A 19,128-nucleotide genomic window follows, 5' to 3' on the forward strand; every position below is an offset into this window, starting at 1 on the left:
AATCCATCCGTCCGCTCGCTTTAGTGTAGCAAAACTGTCACGAGAGCGTGCGTTTAAAAAAGATAAATAAGTGGCCAGTTCAAGGCGCGCACACACAACCCTCCGCGAAGGACATTCCACCTGTCGTTTGTTCACTTATTATTGTTTGATACACTTTGGCGAGCCCAAAAACACTGCTGCTCATTTGTTGCCGTTTTTAACGAGCGCCAATCGATCGCGGCTGGCGCGACACAGTGAAAACCACACAGAACAACAAAAACAGTGTACTGTAATGAGCATACTACCATTACCTTTTTTAGGCAGAGCACACACACATACAGACACGCGGAAGACAACATCACAGGTGCCCTTTAGCGGGCAAACATTTCGAACGCACGCCAAGAATGAGGCGCCTATCTACCCCATCTGGAACAAATAAGAAACAAGCAAAAAAAAAAAACACACACACACGCCGAAGCAAACCGTTGTTTTTTTTGCTTTTTTAATTGGTAGTTTAAGAATTTTATTTCGAAAAAATACATCTTTCATTGTTTCGCTAGGCTGCAGGTTCTGAAGTAAAACAGAGAGTATAGTGAGAGAGAGAGAGAGCGTGTATATAATAGTTCACTATGGAATCTCGAGTAGTTGTATCCTATCCGACTCCCCACATTTCCTTTAAACCTTTTCTTTCTAAGAGGAAGTGTCGCTTCCATCGTAAGTTCAACGTTCCTAACCGAATCCCAGCGTGGAAGTGGCTCGCAGAGCAAACCGTTTCTTCATGTGCCATCGGGTGGCGTGTTTGTTTTTGGTAACCCTCTAAAACAAATTCTAATCTAATGCCGGCTCGACTGTGGAGCAATTGTGCTTTTCTTCGTTTTTGGTTTGTTTGTCTGCTAATGCATTTGCTCTGCACATTTAAACCACTTTTTGCTAACCTGTTCGCTCGTCACAATTGAATGTACAGCTAGCACGGAAAGTTAGGTAAGCGCACTGACAGCAGCGGGGTTTTTGATTATTTTTTTTTTGCAAAAGCAAAATGGCTGAACAAGCGATATCTGCTCGCAAACAGAAACACAGAAAGCTAGAGAGAAATCTACTTCTACAGCATACAGCGGCATGGAAGGTAGCAGACACTGTTCCCTGCTACATCGCTACCAAGCCAACTGGTGAAACTATTTCCCTGTTCTCTGCCGACTCGCTGAGTCTCCTTCCCTTAAATCTAGTTCAACACTTACAACGACTGTAGGTTAGCGGCTACCGTATAAGAAAGAATTCTGGGTTTCCAACCACTTTTCCTCGGGACAGGGGAGCAAAAGGACCGAAAACTGCAATGCTATTCCAAGTTCGGTTCGGTTTGCTTTTGCCCTATTTTCGTTCGATGTCAAAATGCATTTGGTTTATGAGTATGCGAAATATTTACGACTCCTAACACGCTCCTCTCTGTCTCTCTTTAACTCTCTGACTCTTTCTCTCTTCTGCCTACTATAGTGTAACGACATCAACAACAAATAGAGCTCGACAGAGCGTGTGAAGGTGGTAATGGTTGCAGTTTGGTTTGCAAGCGTTCCTCCACTGTCCTATACAAAAACGACCTCCCGTCCCCGTTTTAGGATGCGCTCGAAGGCGCTAAATTACGTTTAAATCCTTTCCATTTCTTTTTTTTTTTGCTTTGCTTTGCCATCCCACCCCTTCTCCGCTGCAGAGAGAAAAACAGCTTAACTTTTGTGTGTGTGTGTATGGTTCGTGTTGCTTATCAGCTTAATTTTTGTAGGGTGTGCTGTACATGAAATTGTTGCGTTTGCGCAAAGCGCAAACTTCCGCAAGCTGTCTGCCTTTCCGTGTAACCCGCCAAATGCCTGCTTACGGGTATTTGGAGGACGAGCCGCGATCGTAGAACAGCATGTACGCCGAGCTGTTCAGCACCTCCTCGATAGGAACTTCCCGCACGATCGTGTCCGACGTGTAGTACCATCTGCCAAGCAAGCCAAAAGAAGAGAGAGAGAGAGAGAAAACATGAGACACTTCACTTACGAGCGTACAGGGGAGCATTGTAATGCTCCGAACGACTTCGATCCGACTCCGGCAAAACCCGAACCACTAGTTCCACCCGGAGTAGGAGTTATGCGGAGTCGTTCCGAGTCGTCCGGAGTCGTCCGGAGTAGCCCGGAGTCGTTCGAAGTCGTTCGGAGTCGTCCGAGTAGGAGTCGTCCGGAGTCGTCCGGAGTCGTTTGGAGTCGTTTGGAGTCGTTTGGAGTCGAAGTCGTCCGGAGTCGACCGGAGTCGGAGTCGATCGGAGTCGTCCGAAGTCGTCTGAAGTCGTAGTCGCCCGGGTTGGAATCGTTAGAGTCGTCCGCAGTCTTCTGGAGTCGTTTGGAGTCGGAATCGTCGGGATTCGTCTGGAGTCGTTTGGAGTCCTTCAGAGCCATCCAGAGTCGTCCGGAGCCTTCTGGAATCGTACTCTGGAATCGAAAGCCGTCTGAAGTCGTAGTCATCCGAGTAGGAGTCGTTCGGAGCCAGCCGGAGTCGTTTGGAGTCGTTTGGAGGCGGAGTTATCCGGAGCCCCCCGGAGTCGAACGAAATCGGAGTCGTCCGGAGTGCTCTGGAGTCGTCCTAAGTTGTCTGAAGACGTAGTTATCCGGGTTGGAGTCGCTTGAAGTCGGTTCGTCCAGAGTCGGTCGGATTCGACCGGAGTCGGAGTCGTTCGAAGTCACCCGGAGTCGTTTGGAGTCGTCCGGAGTCAATACAGAGTCGGCCGAAGTCGTTCGAAGTCGTAGTCGTCCGGGGTGGAGTCGTTCGGAGTCGTCCCGAGTCATCTGGAGTCGTTTGGAGTCGGAGTCGTCGTGATTCGTCTGGAGTCGTTTGGAATCCTTCAGAGTCATCCAGAGACCTCTGGAGACGTCCGAAGACGACTGTCTGAAGTCGTAGTCATCCGGGTTGGAGTCGTTTGGAGACGTTCGGAGTCGTCCGGAGTCATCTGGAGTCATTTGGAGTCGTTTGGAGTCGTTTGGAGTCGTCCGAAGTCGTCCGAGTAGGAGTCGTCCGGAGTCGTTTGGAGTCGGAATCGTCCGGAGTCGTCCGGAGTCGTTTGGAGTTATCCGGAGCCGTCCGGAGTCGAACGGAGTCGGAGTCGTCTGGAGTCGTTTGAAGTCGGAGTCGTTGGGATTCGTCTGGAGTCGTTTGGAGTCCTTCAGAGTCGTCCGGAGTCCTCTGGAGTCGTCCTAAGTTGTCTGAAGTCGTAGTCATCCGGGTTGGAGTCGTTTGAAGTCGGTTCGTCCAGAGTCGGTCAGCTTCGACCGGAGTCAGAAACGTTCGAAGTCACCGGGAGTCGTTTGGAGTCGTCCGGAGTCAATCCAGGGTCGGCCGAAGTCGTTTGAAGTCGTAGTCGTCCGGGGTGGAGTCGTTCGGAGTCGTCCCGAGTCATCTGGAGTCGTTTGGAATCCTTCAAAGTCATCCAGAGTCGTAAGGAGTCCTCTGGAGACGTCCGAAGAGTCGTCTGAAGTCGTAGTCATCCGGGTTGGAGTCGTTTGGAGACGTTCGGAGTCGTACGGAGTCATCTGGAGTCATCTGGAGTCATTTGGAGTCGTTTGGAGTTGTTTGGAGTCGTCCGAAGTCGTCCGAGTAGGAGTCGTCCGGAGTCGTTTGGAGTTGGAATCGTCCGGAGTCGTCCGGAGTCGTTTGGAGTTATCCGGAGCCGTCCGGAGTCGAACGGAGTCGGAGTCGTCTGGAGACGTCTGGAGTCGTCCGAAGTCGTCTGAAGTCGTAGTCGCCCGGGTTGAAGTCGTTCGGAGTCGTCCGGAGTCATCTGGAGTCGTTTGCAGTCGGAGTCGTCGGGATTCGTCTGGCGTCGTCCGGAGTCCTCTGGAGTCGTCCTAAGTTGTCTGAAGTCGTAGTCATCCGGGATGGAGTCGATCGGAGTCGTCCAGAGTCATCTGGAGTCATCTGGTGTCGTTTGGAGTCGGAGTCGTCGGGAGTCGTCGGGATTCGTCGGGAGTCGTCGGGAGTCGTTTGTAGTCCTTCAGAGTCCTCTGGAGTTGTCCCAAGTTGTCAGAAGTCGTAGTCCTCCGGGTTGGAGTCATTTGAAATCGGAGCCCTCCAGAGTCGTTTGGAGTCGGAGTTATCCGGAGTCGTCCAGAGTAGCCCGGAGTCGTTCAGAGTCGCTCGGAATCGTCCGGAGTCATCTGGAGTCGTTCGAAGTCGCCCGTAATTGATTAGAATCGGAGTCATTCGGAGTCGTCTGGAGTCGTTCGGAGACAACCGGAAACGACACGAGCCGTCCGGTGCAATGTGCTTGTGACCAGATATTCCAATTCGTTGTATTTTTTCATCTTTTACCTTGTGCGTGAACTTCATACACAGGCCATTGTTTCGAAGGTCTACTTGGATCGACTCCGAAAGTCTCCAAATCCAACCGACTCCGAACGATTCCGGATAATGCTGGGCCACCTCCATCTTCCGGAATCGGTTCCAAAATTTTCCCAACTCTTCCCATCATTAGACCATTGTCCGCCCCTGCATACTTACTTGTAGGAGTTGCGCAGCGCCCCGCGCCGATACGTGACGAAATGGCCGGCGTTTGCCTCGCCAGAATGTACGATGACCGCCAGCAGGCGGTACAGGTTGCGCGGGAACATCGCGCCGAACGTGTACGACCCGAACGTCATCGAGCCGGAAGATGCGTCGGCCGCCCCCGGGCCCGCCTGGGCCCCGCCGCCGACCGCGTCCAGCCCGCTCGCCATCAGGCCGGCCGAGTAGAGCGAGGTGGTCGAGCCCCAGGGCGTGCTGATGTTGCTGTTCAGCCCCGGCTGCACGAAGCTGTACGGCGCCATCGAGAGCGTCTCGGGAAAGTGCACGCTGTCCAGCCGCTTGTGCACGTGGCCGCTCGCGTGCCACGTGGTGCGGGCGATGTGGATGCACAGGCAGGCGGGCAGCTTGCTGAACGTGAGCGTCTTCGTGTGCGCGGTCGTCTCGTGGCACGCGTCGCACTGCACCGCGTCGAGCGTTTCCGGCTGGATGAAGTCGGACAGCAGGTTGCCGATGCCGAGCCCGGGCGCGGCCGTCTCCGGCAGCGGCAGCGTGATGCTGTCGAACTTGTCGTACCGCACGGTGGACTTGTGGCCGCACCCGCCACAGCACAGCTGGCTGCCCATGCCGCCCCGGAACGGGTGCGGTATCTGGGCCTGCTGCCGGTCGCCCCACACGGACACGCGGCCCGGGCCCCGGTTGAGCCGCTCGAGCGACCGGTACGAGGCGGAGTGCCGCTTGCCCGCGAAATGGTTACCGCCCGCGTCCCCCATGCCCATGCTCGTCTGCTCGTCGCGGCCCATCGGGGTCGGCCGTACCATCGTCTGTTGCTGCTGCTGCTGGAGCTGCATCCGGCTGCCAAAGCGGCGACCGCCAAACGCGGCACTGATCGCGTGCGACGGGGACGCCCCGAACTCCACCAGCGAGCTTTCCTGCGACTGCTCCTCGTTCTCCGTGCACACCGAGTGGGGCGAATCGGGCGTGTGCGCCTCCGACCGGGTGTACCGCATCAGGCTGGTCGACTCGTCGTACTCGGCGTTGCAAAAGTCGGACAGCATCGCGCTGGACGGGCGGGCCGGTATGGCATGGAAGCCCAAGTCACCCCCACCACCGCCGACCACGTCGTCGAGCGCATCGGACAGGCAGCCGATCTTGCGCGGCTTCGACACCTCCTCCTCGAGCGAGCTGAGCATCACCAGCAGCAGCTCGTGCGCGTCGTGCTCCTCGGGCGAGATGACCCAGCCGAGGGCGTGCAGCGCCCGGATGACGGCGCCGGGCGCGTACGGGTCGCCCCGCAGCGTCGGATGCGTCCCGTTCACCACCTCCAGCACGTTCTGCAGCGACGAGACGAGGCTCTTCTTGTCCTTGGTGTTGTGCAGCTGCAGCCACGCGATGAACTGCGGACAGGCGGCCAACGCCTGCAGCAGCGTGTTGAGAAAGCACGTCTTGCCGAAGTTGTGCAGCCCGGCGATCTGGCCCCGCCGCTGCCGCAGCTTGGAAGAGCCTGGTGTTAGAAGCCTGGTTAGTGGCGGCGTTTAGGGAGAAGGGAAAAAAGGTGCACACAGGCGGGGCTTACCGGACGGTCCCCAGAAGACGAACGCACCGACGACGACTGCCGCCGTCACACCGGCGGCCATCAACAGTTTTTCGCTTTCCATTGCTTACGTCTGCCACCGTTTACCGATTCCGATCACCAATCTCCTCTCTACCAGAGCATCGTCCTGCTTGCCCCAATTGCGGTGCGGCAATGAAATGGAGGATGGAAAAAAGGGGGGAAATGAGAAGAAACAAACACCCGTGATTATAACCAGCAACTTCGCCAACCGTTCGGCCCACTTCCCATTCACTTACTCTGTCTTTCGTTTTTCAATTTTTTCACAAAAACTCCTTTTCTCCCCCCGGGTGATCTCTCTCTCTCTCTCCGGCTTCGACGAAGGACAGCCAAGGTTTGTTCGGCCAAGGTTTTCTTTCACCACGTGCAGGAGGGGGGAAAAACAGGGTGCAAAAGGGGCACAGCAAACGGGGCACAATCTCACATCGGAAGGAAAAGCGTCCAGCGGGCGTAATTGCTTTTCATTTTCACTCGGTGCACTATCGATCTGAGCGCTAGGCTTATGATTGTAATGTTTTTTTTTTCCTTTGTTGTTGCTCTTTTGACGTTTTGCTTTTTGACACTTTGACGCTTGTGACGTTTCGGGGAGTGCTGCAGAGTGACCAGAAAACCGATCTATCTATAATCCTACCGATTTTTGATATGCTCACCAATTCGTATGTGGGACGCCAAAAACTATCGATTTTTTTATTTTTCCTACCGACAACACAGTTTTTTTTTTATAAACACTGCTCAAGGAACCATAAAATCATTTCTCAATTCATTGTATAAATTAAACTCCTTTTTTCATTCAGAAGGAACGGCTTTGCCATATTGCTTAATTAAACTCCAAATGAAGATATTGAAATCACTAGCGACAAAAAGAATGTAGTTTAATCCCTTATTTACACATTAAAATCGCCAGCAGGCATGTGTAAACTCAAACGACTGACAAAATTATAAGGAGTTGTAGGTACGATGGGCTAGATGGATATATTTTCCATCATTTGCGGGATCCCAGTAGCTCAGCTAAGTAGCTCAGTAGCATAATTCGAATGGTTCGAGAAAGCTAATGTAAACATACGCGTTTAAACGCGTATAACAGTTCCGCAGAGATATTCATCATAAGCATCTCTGCATGTCCACCGTAGCACGTTTGAATAACATTTCATTTCTATTGCTCGATTGTTTTATGCGTTTCTGCAAGGGCGGAAACGGGTGTCATGTATTATCAGCCTAAGGCAGGAAAAACATGAACCGATATCGTTGTGATACTGCGAAATACGCGCCTCATTTAAAAAAGTTGTAGAACAGTTGGGCTGTCAAATCTTCCATGCCTCCAATTGCGCCTGCTGTTTCGCCAAGATTCCCAACTTCGGTATTCCTAAGGCCGAAAATACACGGACCGGAATTTCGCGACCGCGGAATTCCGCTTGCTGAAAAATATATGGATATGACAGTTCGGGAAAGCTGCCATTGACACTTTATATATGGGAGAGCAGGTGGAATTCTGCGGCCGCGAAATTCCGGTCCGTGTATTTTCGGCCTAAGATTTTTGCGGTAGCACGAACCGATTATTTTTACTTTTCTGGTGGATTTGTTTCAAAAACTCGTGTCGAGAAGCGAGTTTTGTATTTTATTTTGCATGAAATATGTGATATAAATGATTTCGCAGATTGTTAGGCCGCAAATACACGACGCGCGTTTCCGCGGGCGCGTTCAAACGCGTATAACAGTTCCGCAGAAATATCCTGCATGAGCATCTCTGCGTTTCCGCGGTAGCGCGTTCGAATGACATTTCATTTCTATGGCTAGATTGTTATACGCGTTTCCGCGGGCGCGGAAACGCGCGTCGTGTATTTGCTGCCTTATAAAAGATTTCATCTTGACACATTCAATCATCAAAACACTGTAGGAGTTGAGAGGCGCATAGCAGGAATAAAATATCCAAGCATCGCAAAAAGGTCAGAAACTAGGAGACAAGAGGAAATTGAACGGGCAGCGCATATAAATTTGAAATAAGGCGAAAGACGGAGAGAGAGAGATAGAGAGAGAAAGAGAGACCAAACAAAAGGAAAGAGACCGAGAGAGAAGCGAGTCAGTCTTGTGATTAATTGTGTAGAGGAAGGATCGGCAAGTGCAAGCGAGTAAAAAAAATAAAGTTGTAAAAATGAGCGAAAATCACGACACACACCTCGGATGTGTTTACGCTCAGTGCAGCTGTAGCTCAATATACCAAAATAGGTACGAACTCTCAAAGTACTTGCGAACTTTACGTTTAAAATGACTTGTGACAAAAAAAAATTTTAAATGTATACATTGTACACAATTGTTCACAAGAGTTGATAACATTTTCATTAACCGAAACAGTTTTAAAATACCTTTTTACTAAGTTTTGGATTTTTTAGTTAAACGCGTAACCAACAAATTTCGTTTTGCATCTGCAGCATGGTTTAACTTAGCTTCAAATTTTAAAACGTACCGAAAACTACCGGATAAAAATTGGTGCTCCTACCGAAAACCGCCAAAAATATCTGGTCACACTGCTGTTTGCAAACCTTTCGCTTACAGCACGTCCACAGTGGGCTAGCTACAGCTTGGATGATTGAAAGTTTTTCGTATTTTATAATGAAACATTTACAATTGAAACTTTAAGTACAAAATCGGTATGAGCTAAAAAAATCGGTATGATTGCTTTTTTTTAGGTTAGAATGTCTTGTCGGGCTTTCACATTGGCGATGTGAACGGGTATGTGAACCTGCGCCATGCATTGGCTGTCAAATTTGAAGCTGTCACTTGCCTTGCTTGTTTTGTCCGGTGCGTTTGTTTTTCTCTTTCTTTTTTTTGTTCGCCATCCATCAGCACAGCGAGCGAACGATACACGTGTTGGCGGCCGTAAGCAAAACAATATCGATTTAAGTCCGGCTTCGAGTTAATTCGCATCTTTCCCCTAATGGTAGTGAATATGAGCAAAAAGCACGTGTCCCGTAAGCTGAAATCGTCCTGGCGCAAACACATCGACATCTCGGATGTGGACCAGTTCCTCGAGGAGCAGCGGCAGGATGAGCGCATCGGGGGCCGGATCGCGGACAAGCCCGACCGGGAGCTGTTCAGCGAGGAGAAGCGGCCGGCCAAGGCGAAGGCGACGCTGCGCGAGCTGCGCCGGAACAAGTTTGGCGAGCTGCCCCGCTCGCTGCTGCCGCTCGTCAACACATCGAACGTGAGCGATCCGGTGGTGAAGCGCAACGTGAAGAAGAGCCGGGTGACGCTCGCCCCGGTCGCCCCGATAGCGTCGGTGCGCTTCCGCAAGAGGGGCCGCCCGAGCGGCATTGCGAAGCCGGCCGAGGAGGACCTGTGGGCGAAGGAGACTCCCGTGCCCGGCGAGCTGCAGAATGAGTGGATCGCGAAGGAGCTGGTGCATCACACGCTCGCCCACACGGGCAAACCGCTCGTGACGAACCTGCCCGCCCGGATGGACCCGGAGCAGCGACGGGTGCCGCTGCGCAAGCGGCTACCGGCCGAGGGCCTCAGCTACAATCCCGCCATCGACGACTACCTCGAGCTGAAGGACAAGCTGGTGAAGGAGGAGAAGAAGATCATCCGGCACGAGGAGCATCTCGAGCGGGTGCTGACGAGCAAGCTGGGCAAGATGACGCCCGAGGAGCGGTACCGCACGGCGATCAGCGAGATGTCCGAGGGGCTGCTCAAACCGGACAAGAACAACCAATCGGAGGAGGAGGAGGATGACAAGAAAAAGGATGAAGAGGAGGAGGAAAAGCCGGTAGTGGTGGCGAAGGCCAAGAAGCGCATCTCGAAGGCGAAGAAGCGGGCCCGCATGCTGCAGCACAAAGAGGAGAAGCTGCTCGAGCAGGAGCTGCACAAGCTGGTCGAGATCGACCGGGTGGAGGAGATCGCGGCCGAGGTGGAGCAGGAGGTGCAGCAGACGCAGCGCAAGGCCGAGTACCGGGTGCGCAAGCGGAAGGCGATGCGCGCCAAGCTCGATCTGCCGATCGACTTTGTCGAGCCGCAGAAGCTGTCCGGCAGCCTGCGCACGATCGAGCCGCTGAACAATCTGCTCGCGACCGGCCTGCCGAAGGTGCGCAAGGTCAGCATCCTGAAGCGGACGCGCGCCGAGGTGGAGCGCAAGATGCGCCGCATCCCGACCAAGCGGTACACGCGCAGCTCGCACAAGGAGCCGATGCTGCCCCCGACCAAGCCGGCGAAGCGCGCGAAATGAAGCGGAAAGCGTGCGGACGTGGGCAAGGCAACATTTGATAAGGTCAACTTTTTTTTTGCTTTTTTTTTGTAAGTCATTTTTTAGTTGGGTGTTTCTAGCAACAAAAGCAGGCAATAGGCAGTATGGCATCAGACCATGCTTCCCTATCGAACAGAATGTATGAATTGCTTTTGCAACCCACCAGCTGCTTTAAAATAATCTACCCAAGATAGTAGCTTTGTGGGCTTGATCGCAACAATTGTGTGCGTAGGGACAGTTTTTCCTCAGTACATAAGCGAAAAACTCAGAAAAGGAGGAAAAAATCCTTCGGAAGTTATTTCCACTAAAAGCAGCATCTTATTTGTCGCTTTGCTGTTAATGTAGAAGCGAAATCCAACCACTTTTGGGCTCAATAAACATATTAAAGGAACCAACATCAAACAAAAAGTGGTCATTTCCTTGATTTAGAATATCTGCATCTTGCATAGCAGGGCTAGAATGTTTTTTTTCTTTTTTTATTTTGCATTTTTTTCCATTTGTCCATTTGCAAGCTAACGACCGCATCTCAACATTTGAACGCGTTTACGAGATTTGATCAGTTCATGATGGATACAGGTTGGTACATCCTAAACGAAGTGTCAAATGAAAGTAAGCAGAAGTAGTCTTCGTGTGACGTTTACCTCGTTACCAGTTTGTTTACATTTTGTACGAGATGCATAATTCAATTAAAAACATTCAGAGTTTTTTTTGTTTCCTTTTTGGCCTTGTTTTGGTGACATTCCTAGTGCAGTAGTTATTCGCTAAACACGTAAGAAGACCCAAGTGCCACAGAATAAGCTAAAATCAAATATCCATAGAAAAAAAAACCAAAGCTCCATAGCTTCACTGGTTTGCTCAATAGGCGTTTTCAACACATCATAATGTAGCTGTCCTTTTCATTTAATGCGTCTTTTGATTTTATGAGCGAAAATCGACCATTACTCAAATTTCTGTGTGCGTTTCTACATACACCGAGACAGCAGCTGAGAGATGGCTGTGAGAGAATTGACAACCGGTTTCTCACGCTAGTGTGTGTAGAAGCTCTGAAAAGCGCCGAGATGAGAATTTAAAAAGGTGTTGAAAAAATACATTTCAATCGCTAAAATGAAGCCAAAAAAGTTTTTTTTACTTTTTAATAATATATCTACGATTATTAGACGGCAAAAATGTAAACTAAAATTGATCGATCGCTATAAACTGCCAATTCAATTTTTTCTCAGCTCCATCGTTCTTTGCATGCCAAGGAGAATTCTCTCACAGAAAATGCTGTCAGTCGCTGTCAAAGCATGCTGTCAGTTATTGTCTTAGCTGCTCGCTCGGTGTACGTAGAAACGCTCTTGTATACTCCACCTCGACTTCGGGTGCGATGCGCTTGCGCTCAGCTGTCAAGCGCCCGGTTGCGTCTCGCCACGGTAAGCTGTCAGCTTGCTTGCCGCTGACCCAGCCCGGCCTTTGTTTGGGCGGGTGGGGTGATGGAGAAAAACCAGTTGTGTCAAATTGTGCGCGTCATTCATTGACTCTGATCATTCCTAGCCGGATGGTACGTTCACGGGCCGTGCGGAACTGTGCCTCGAGCGATCGCAGAAGAACACCCGGGTGGTTGGCCCGCAATTGCTAGCGAAGCGCAGTGGTTCTACTCCGGTATAAAGTGTGTATTCGTGTCGTTTTCCGGTTCCGGTGTTGTTCATTGGTGCATTTCGTCGTAGCTAGCAGGGGGCTGCTGCAGTAGGCAGGACAGTCTGCGGGTGGGGTTTTTTTTTGGGTTGGTTACTGGTGCAAGGAGCATTCACCTCCCCCCACTGGCTACGGGTGCATCCATTCGTTCGCATACTTTTATGGCCTATCGGCGTCGGCCGCCCAAGGGTGTGTGTCTTTTCGCTTGTGCATCACAAAATGGCGAACAGTTGCTGAAAGCGTTTGGGTTTCTGGGGGACTAAAGAAAACGCTCTCTCACTCTGCCGCGGGTTCTGGTATCGAAAACATTCCATTTCGCGTTGAAGTTAGCATTGTGGAGCCGGTTAGGAACAAAGGATAGCGAGCGCGGGGTGTGACCGTTTGCGTGTCTTTGTTCGTTTTGTGGAAGGAGAAGGAGGAGGAGAAGGACAGAAGAGAAAGCGCATTTTACGACCGAGGTTCGATTGGTCCTGAGACACGACGCCGTTGTAAAGATGGTAATAAAATCTGAGCAAAATCCCCCTTCAACTTTGAGGTTAATATTCGCTCCGTCTGTCTTGTCTTTGTCTCCCGCAGCAGCAGCAACAGCCGTCGCCGTCGATGCTGGTCGAGCTGGAGGCGCTGCTGGATCGCCTCTACCAAGGGCAGGTGAGCAACGAGGAGAAGCAGCGGATCGAGCAGCAGCTGCGGCAGTACCGGCGGACGTCCTTCAACTGGCGCTACTGTCTCGAGCATCTGGACACGTTCCGCAACAACCAGTACCTGTGGTACTTTGCGGCCAGCACGATCGAGGAGATGATCAGGGGTACCGCGACGTGGAAGCAGCTGGACCAGTCGGAGCGGCAGCAGGTGCTGCACGGTTTGCTGCGCGTGATGCGCAGCTACCCGGCGGACGTGCCGCCCCTGCAGCGCGACAAAGTGGCGCACATGCTGGTGCAGCTCGTGCAGAAGACCGGCAGCAGCGACCCAGCGAACAGCTACGGCACGTTCGTGGAGGTGGCGGTCGAGCTGCTGCGCGACAAGTTCCAGCTCGGGCTGGCGCTGTGCCGCGCGATCGGCGACAACGTGGGCCGGACCGCGAGCGCACCGGAAGACTTTACGCAGACCGTGCAGCGGCACGCGCCCCGCATCATGCACGAGGTGAACCGGTGCTGCGGGCTGTTCGCGATGATGGCGACGGGCAGCCCGACCGGCACGCCGCTCGATGCGCTGCCGCCGGACTGCAAGCACCGCTACTGCATCCAGCTGATGGAGCTGGTGCACCAGTACTTCACCTGGATGCGGCTGGACCAGCTGGACGCGGCGCTGATTGGCAACGTGGCGATGCTGGCGTGCGCCGGCGACCCGAAAATGACCGACGCTGCGACCGGCAGCGTGAGCGCCCTGACCGAGCTGCTCCACCGGAACGAGTGCATGGGGGTGGAGCCGGGTCGCCGGCTGGCCGAAGCGATCTTCAGCATGCTGGTGCACGTGACGCAGAATTCGACGGACGATTTCTACCAGCTGCGGGTGTGCGATCTGCTGCGGCAGTACATGAAGCGGGGCTGGCCGCATGGCGACCTGTTGTTCGCGTGCGGGGATGAGGTGCTGATGATGCTGTTCCGCTTCACGGTCGACTGCGCCAAGACGGAGCTGGCGCTGTACCTGGCCGACCGGGTGAGCCTGTGGAAGTACGTGCTGAGCGAGCCGCGGATTCAGCTAAACCCCCTTCTCGCCCAGCAGCTGCTGGGATTCCTGCACTCGACGCTGTTCTTGAAGAACTTCCCGATCTTGGAGCAGTTTCACACGAACGAGCTGGATGCGAATGTATGTATGCGAGTTCTTTTTTGTTTTGTTTTTTTTTTTCGCTGGAATAATTCCTTTTTTTATCTCACACCCTCTCCCTCGCGTAGTGTCTCGAAATGAATCTGGAGCACTATCACAATCAATGCTACGACCAGATCATACAGCTGGCACAGTTGCTGGCGCCGAACCAGCTGGAGGAGCTGATGCAGTCGGTGCTGCTGTCGAACGGTGGCCACGCTGGCAAAGGCGGCAACCCCTACATCGAGGGCATGCAGCTGTTCCGCGCGATGGTCGAAGCGCTCCGCGGCAACGGGCTAGCGCTCGGCCAGTACAGCGAGAATCAGATACGGCTCTGCATGGTGGACTACGTTGCCGCCAGCCGGCTGGCGGTCGAGCTGACGCGCGCCGTCTATAGCAGGCTGGCGCCGGTCGACGAATACGTCCACGAGGCGACGGTCGCCCACATCCAACTGCTGGTCGAGCTGTCCGGGCTGCTGCAGCCGCTGCTGCAGCTGTGCAAGCGCATGAGACACGCGAAGAGCATCTTTTCGGCGTAAGTTATGGACAAGGGACAAGGGATATTGGGCCTCGGTTAAGAAGCGCCATTTGTTACAGGGTTTTCCTAGTCAGTTTCGACTGTAAACACTGTTATTCAACGACGTGCAAAATGTTATTCAAGATCGATTTGACATTATCATTTCCATCGTAATAATTTTTAATATCTTCAGCAAGATTTTCAACACTGCAATGGGCTGCTGCCATCGTTTTCTCACTGGAGTGGATCTCATCACCCGTTGGAAGTTGAAGTGTTGAAAATAATGTTGATGAAATTACAAATTATTATGATGGAAATGAAATGTCAGAGTAAAGGGGAATAACACGCGGTGAAAAACAATGTTTACATTCGCAAGTGACTGTATAATCACTGTCCTTCTTTGGCATTCCGGTTCAGATCTTTAACAGCCGTTGACACTAAATTTCGCCTCTAAGGCTGTGCTCTCCAACCTTGTTTGGATCACGGACCACTTAGCGTTGCATATACAGGTATTCCCCGATATACGCTTTTAATGGATTGATGCTAATTACAGGGTTTTAAAGAGGTACTCATAGTTGTAGGGCACTTCCTAGACTCTTCCTTCCTAGTGGAAATGAACTTCATGTTGGAAATTGGTCTCTATGGCACCCTTTTTGGACAAGTTCCTTCGAAATTTGTATTGGATTTGTCCAACAAGGATGCTATAGAGTCCAATTCCCATTACATTAAGTTCATTTCACGTATGAAAGAGACAATAAAGTGTCCTACAGCTATGAGATCTCCTGGAAAATCTTGTAATTAAATTCATATTAATATCGCGTATATCGAGTATGGCGGATACTGGGAAATTCCTTTACATATTTTCCATGGCTCACACATATAGAGGACATTTTTTTATAGACTTGTTTTTTTCTTCTGAAACTTCTTCATCGATGAAGTTTGAATTTTTTTATCTTGGTTGTGAGGAAGATTTGTTTCTTTTTTACAACATGTAATTGGCAGTTTGCTAAGCTGGCATGTAAGTCTTTAGCGTAAAAAATTAAATAGATAAAATCGATATAGTTTTTTCTTTGTATATCAAAAACACATGAAATTCCTACTAATGTGATGCAACATAACAGTTTTCATAAATCTGCTCAAATATCTTATGAATGTAATATGATTTCTATTGGAGCCAAAACTAATTGAAAATTGCAGACGAGTGAAAGTTACCAAGGCAAAAATTGATGATGCATTAAACCGTTTTTCTATGACATTGTATTAAACCGCTTTCTCAACTTCTCCTCCTTCGCAGACTGACGCAGCTGATACTGGAAACGATGCATTACATCCAGCTCGGGCCGGCGTCGAATGTGCACGTGGCCGGCCTGGGCCTGATCGAACGCCGGATCTCGCCGATCGTAACGAGCGAGATGCTGCACGCGATCGTGACCGAGCTGCCCCTTTATCTGGTCGATTACCAGCTCCCGGCCGGCGACGCCGGCAGGTGGATGGAGATGGTGCGGGCCGCCCTCGAGCTGCTCGATCTGTTCCTGTCCAAGGCGCTGTTGGGCCCGCGCACCAGCACGCTCGTGCTGGAGCAGCTGAGCAAGTGCGGGGGCCTCGCGAAACTGCCCCATCTGGACCGGGCCACGCGCGGCAAGGCGTACTGGGTGGTGTGCGGCTGCCTGCTGCAGGCGGAGCAGGAAATGATGCGGGAGCAGGGAGCGATTGCGACGGCATCGAACAACAATAACAACAACAACCCGACCAACGGGCTCCCGTCGGCGATGCTGAACCAGTACGTCGGCACGATTGCGCGCGGGCTGGTCGAGTTCCAGCCGGACCAGTGGGCCCAGTCACCGGGCGACGTCCAGATCCAGATGGTGCGCGTGCTGGTGGGCGAGCTGCGCGACCTGACCGATCTGCTCGCCTACTTCGAGACGCACAGCAGCAGCACGATGCGCAACCGGCTCGCGCACGCCATGGCCCGACCGATCGAGCAGATGCTCGCCATCTTCCGCGGCACGAGCGGCAGCCTGATGGTGGCGATCGACGCGACCGGCGTCGAGCTGGTCGACGGTCTGCTAGACTTCTGCAACCAGGCGGTGAGCGCACTGCAGTCCAAGCTGGACATGCGCCAGCTGCAGCAGGTGATCGACACGCTGCACCAGCTGTTCACCGCGGAGGAGTGGTACGGCAAGTATCGGCTCCGGTCCGCGAACACGCTGCTCGGCATGTTCCGCAAGCTGGTGCCGGATCCGCGGAACCAGTCGCTTATGCCGGTTATCGTACAGGTGGTGCTGCAGCAGATGCTGCCAGCGATGGCGGACGACACCAGGTTTAACCGGGTGGAAGATTCGTTCACCTACGAGGACGTGCTCGTCGAGCTGTACTCGCTGCTGAACGACCTGCTGCATCACCGCTGGCAGTACTTTGTCGTGACCAACTCGATGATGTCGGGCGAGCCGGACCTGCGCACGATCCTGCAGCCGGAATCGTTCCTCGCGATCATGAATGCGTACGGGTACGTGCTGACGAGCCACACCCACTATCCGCGGGTCGTGCGCTACGTGCTGAAATCGCTCGCGATGCTGGACGAGCGGCGCAATCTCTTCCGGTTGCCGTTCTTCGTCGAGCGGCTCATGGACGACTTCATCCGGTCGCTGCTGGAGCTCGCCCTGTCCAACACGGGCAGCCTACTGCTCGAGCAGATCGCGAAAACGCTGCACGGCATCTCGCGCGTCGACCCGCTCCGGATACGGGTGGTCATGTTCCGGCTGAATCTGCCCACCGACACCACCACCTTCAACATGCTGCAAGCGGCCGATGTATGTGACGTATGCTGCTGCCTACCGTGGCTGAGTGTGTATGTTTTAATGCCTCTGTTTGATTTTGTTTTTGTTTTGTCTTTTTGCAGGATCCACCATCCTTTCAAGCAGTCATCGAACGTATGGTAAAAGAGGCAAACGCCCGTGCATCAGAGCTGTGAAAAAACAAAACCGAACTAGGCAGCGCACCTTGTCTTCTCGGTAGGGTTACCATTACTTGGAGGAGCTTATTGGAGGTTTTTTTTTGTTGTCTTAATTATTCCTATTCCTATTATCGTATCCTATTATTAGCATTTTAATGATTTGACTGCTTCTTTGACTGGCATAACCGATATGTTATGATTGCAACTAGAACTAAGTACAGACAGCATCGATCCAAACCGTTGGATCAGAAAGCTTTTCATGTATAGACAGCCTTTTTTCATTTATTTTATTCCTTGATCACAAATGATAACACCTCGCAGCAACGCATAACTAGCTGCCGAAGGTGGAGCAATCGTATTAATAATAGTTAAAAGAGTTTTTTTGCTTTTATTTAAAAAAAAACGTATTCCTTAGTCGCGGCATATAATGCAATGCATTGATGAACAACAATTTTAGTTCTGTAAATAGTTTCCTAGGAGAAGCAAAAACGTGCAGGAGGGAGCGAGTTGTGTAAATAGAAAAGTGATGAAAGAGAGGAAATAGAGAGATATAGTGTATATATAGAAGTGAGGAACGAGGGATGTATATAAAGAAGAGAAGAGAGGTTGTATATAAAGAAGTGAGGAACGATTGATGAAAGAGATAGAGAGATATATAGGTATAGAAAGAGAGAGAGAGAGAAGGAAGATGGATAGGGAAGAGAAGAGAGAGAGAGAGAGAGAGAGAGAGAGAGGAGGAAGAGAAGAGAGAGGATGAAGAGAAGAGAGAGGATGAAGAGAAAAGAGAGAGAGGGAAGATAGATAGGGAAGAGAAGAGAGAGGAAAAGAGAAAAGAGAGAGAAGAGAGAGAAAGAAGAGTGACAGAAGAGTGAGAGAAGAGAGAGAAATCAGAGAGAAAAGAGAGAGAAAAGAGAGAGAATAGAAAGAAGAGAGAGAGAAGATAGAGAGAAAAGAGTTAAGAGAGATAAGAGAGAGCGAGAATAGAGTTAATTCCGCGCGATCATCCATATACAAAAAAACTGCTCTAATTGCATGGAGCAAATAGTTTTGAAAATGGAGTCCCTCGCACACCCAAAAAAGTTTGTTTTTGTACACAGTCAAGAGTTAAAATAGTTTGGTTTATTTTTGTTCCCCACTCATGGATCCTCGTTCACTGTAATCAACTGTACACGCGCCAGAAGGGTCAGAAGAAAGCCATATTATCATTATCCATTTTCAACTGTCTCTACTAGTATGTCTGCAAATAGCGTAGGCCTCAAACAAGCCTCAAAAATGTAACGCGTTCGGGTCCGCGAGTATTCTTTTCCTTTGTTAGATTTTTGTTCATATATTGTTTCGACAATGCATTAGGCGTTCGAAACGGGCATTTAGCGAGTAATTACAGGACGGACACTTTGAAAGAGAAACACACGTTAAACGACAGGATCATTTTGTTCGCCACTACACACACCGGTAAGCGCCATATACTCAGTGAACCATCGAACCACGTGTGCTACTACGCGGCTAGCAAGTAACTAGAAGCAAACAGCATACTGCAATAGACAGAATAGCTAATATGTTAACACTTTGTTTTTCTCATCTCACCATTGTCCAATACAAGTTGCCAAAAACACTAATCACTACTGATAGCAACACACTTAAGATTAGCTAAGGAGCGCCAAGCTGCATTTAACTAGTACGTTTAGTTTGTTGTACCGAAGCAAAAAAATGACACCAGTGACCAGAGCAAAGATTCCAATGAGAGAGAGAGAGAGCGAGAGAGATAGAGAGAGAGAGAGAGAGAGAAAGAGAGAAAGAGAGAAAGAGAGAGAGAGAGAGATAGCGATGAAGAACTG

The 19,128-nt window shown here is 51.1% G+C and overlaps 3 protein-coding genes across 3 annotated transcripts; 2 read left to right on the forward strand and 1 right to left on the reverse strand.

Annotated features, from left to right (window-relative positions):
• Positions 1 to 1,634: 1,634 nt before the first annotated feature.
• LOC120906280 (ubiquitin carboxyl-terminal hydrolase 30 homolog) lies at positions 1,635 to 6,671 on the reverse strand. The gene is made up of 4 exons (XM_040317829.1): positions 6,352 to 6,671; positions 6,077 to 6,221; positions 4,501 to 6,004; positions 1,635 to 1,951 (listed from the first exon to the last, which is right to left on the reverse strand). The coding sequence occupies exons 2-4, from the start codon at positions 6,156 to 6,158 to the stop codon at positions 1,840 to 1,842; spliced, it is 1,698 nt and encodes a 565-aa protein (XP_040173763.1). The 5' UTR covers positions 6,159 to 6,221; positions 6,352 to 6,671; the 3' UTR covers positions 1,635 to 1,839.
• Positions 6,672 to 8,878: 2,207 nt separating this feature from the next.
• LOC120906554 (ribosome biogenesis protein NOP53) lies at positions 8,879 to 10,741 on the forward strand. Its single transcript, XM_040318313.1, has 2 exons — positions 8,879 to 8,986; positions 9,052 to 10,741. Exon 2 carries the CDS (start codon positions 9,057 to 9,059, stop codon positions 10,326 to 10,328), a length of 1,272 nt encoding a protein of 423 aa, XP_040174247.1. The 5' UTR covers positions 8,879 to 8,986; positions 9,052 to 9,056; the 3' UTR covers positions 10,329 to 10,741.
• Positions 10,742 to 11,850: 1,109 nt separating this feature from the next.
• On the forward strand, positions 11,851 to 18,024 carry LOC120906458. Its single transcript, XM_040318163.1, has 5 exons — positions 11,851 to 12,517; positions 12,597 to 13,826; positions 13,913 to 14,358; positions 15,635 to 17,150; positions 17,240 to 18,024. The coding sequence occupies exons 1-5, from the start codon at positions 12,515 to 12,517 to the stop codon at positions 17,309 to 17,311; spliced, it is 3,267 nt and encodes a 1,088-aa protein (XP_040174097.1). The 5' UTR covers positions 11,851 to 12,514; the 3' UTR covers positions 17,312 to 18,024.
• Positions 18,025 to 19,128: the final 1,104 nt, after the last annotated feature.

Source organism: Anopheles arabiensis, chromosome X, assembly GCF_016920715.1.
Source record: "Anopheles arabiensis isolate DONGOLA chromosome X, AaraD3, whole genome shotgun sequence".
NCBI classification, from domain to species: domain Eukaryota; kingdom Metazoa; phylum Arthropoda; class Insecta; order Diptera; family Culicidae; genus Anopheles; species Anopheles arabiensis.

Coding starts and splice junctions, on each gene's coding strand:
- LOC120906554 (XM_040318313.1), top strand. CDS start 9,057: ATGAGCAAAAAGCACGTGTCCCGTAAGCTGAAATCGTCCTGGCGCAAA.
- LOC120906280 (XM_040317829.1), bottom strand. CDS start 6,158: ATGGAAAGCGAAAAACTGTTGATGGCCGCCGGTGTGACGGCGGCAGTC. Junction 6,005..6,076: donor CGTCTTCTGGGGACCGTCCG/GTAAGCCCCGCC, acceptor TTCTAACACCAG/GCTCTTCCAAGCTGCGGCAG. Junction 1,952..4,500: donor GCGCTGCGCAACTCCTACAA/GTAAGTATGCAG, acceptor CTTGCTTGGCAG/ATGGTACTACACGTCGGACA.
- LOC120906458 (XM_040318163.1), top strand. Junction 13,827..13,912: donor CGAACGAGCTGGATGCGAAT/GTATGTATGCGA, acceptor TCCCTCGCGTAG/TGTCTCGAAATGAATCTGGA. Junction 14,359..15,634: donor GCGAAGAGCATCTTTTCGGC/GTAAGTTATGGA, acceptor CCTCCTTCGCAG/ACTGACGCAGCTGATACTGG.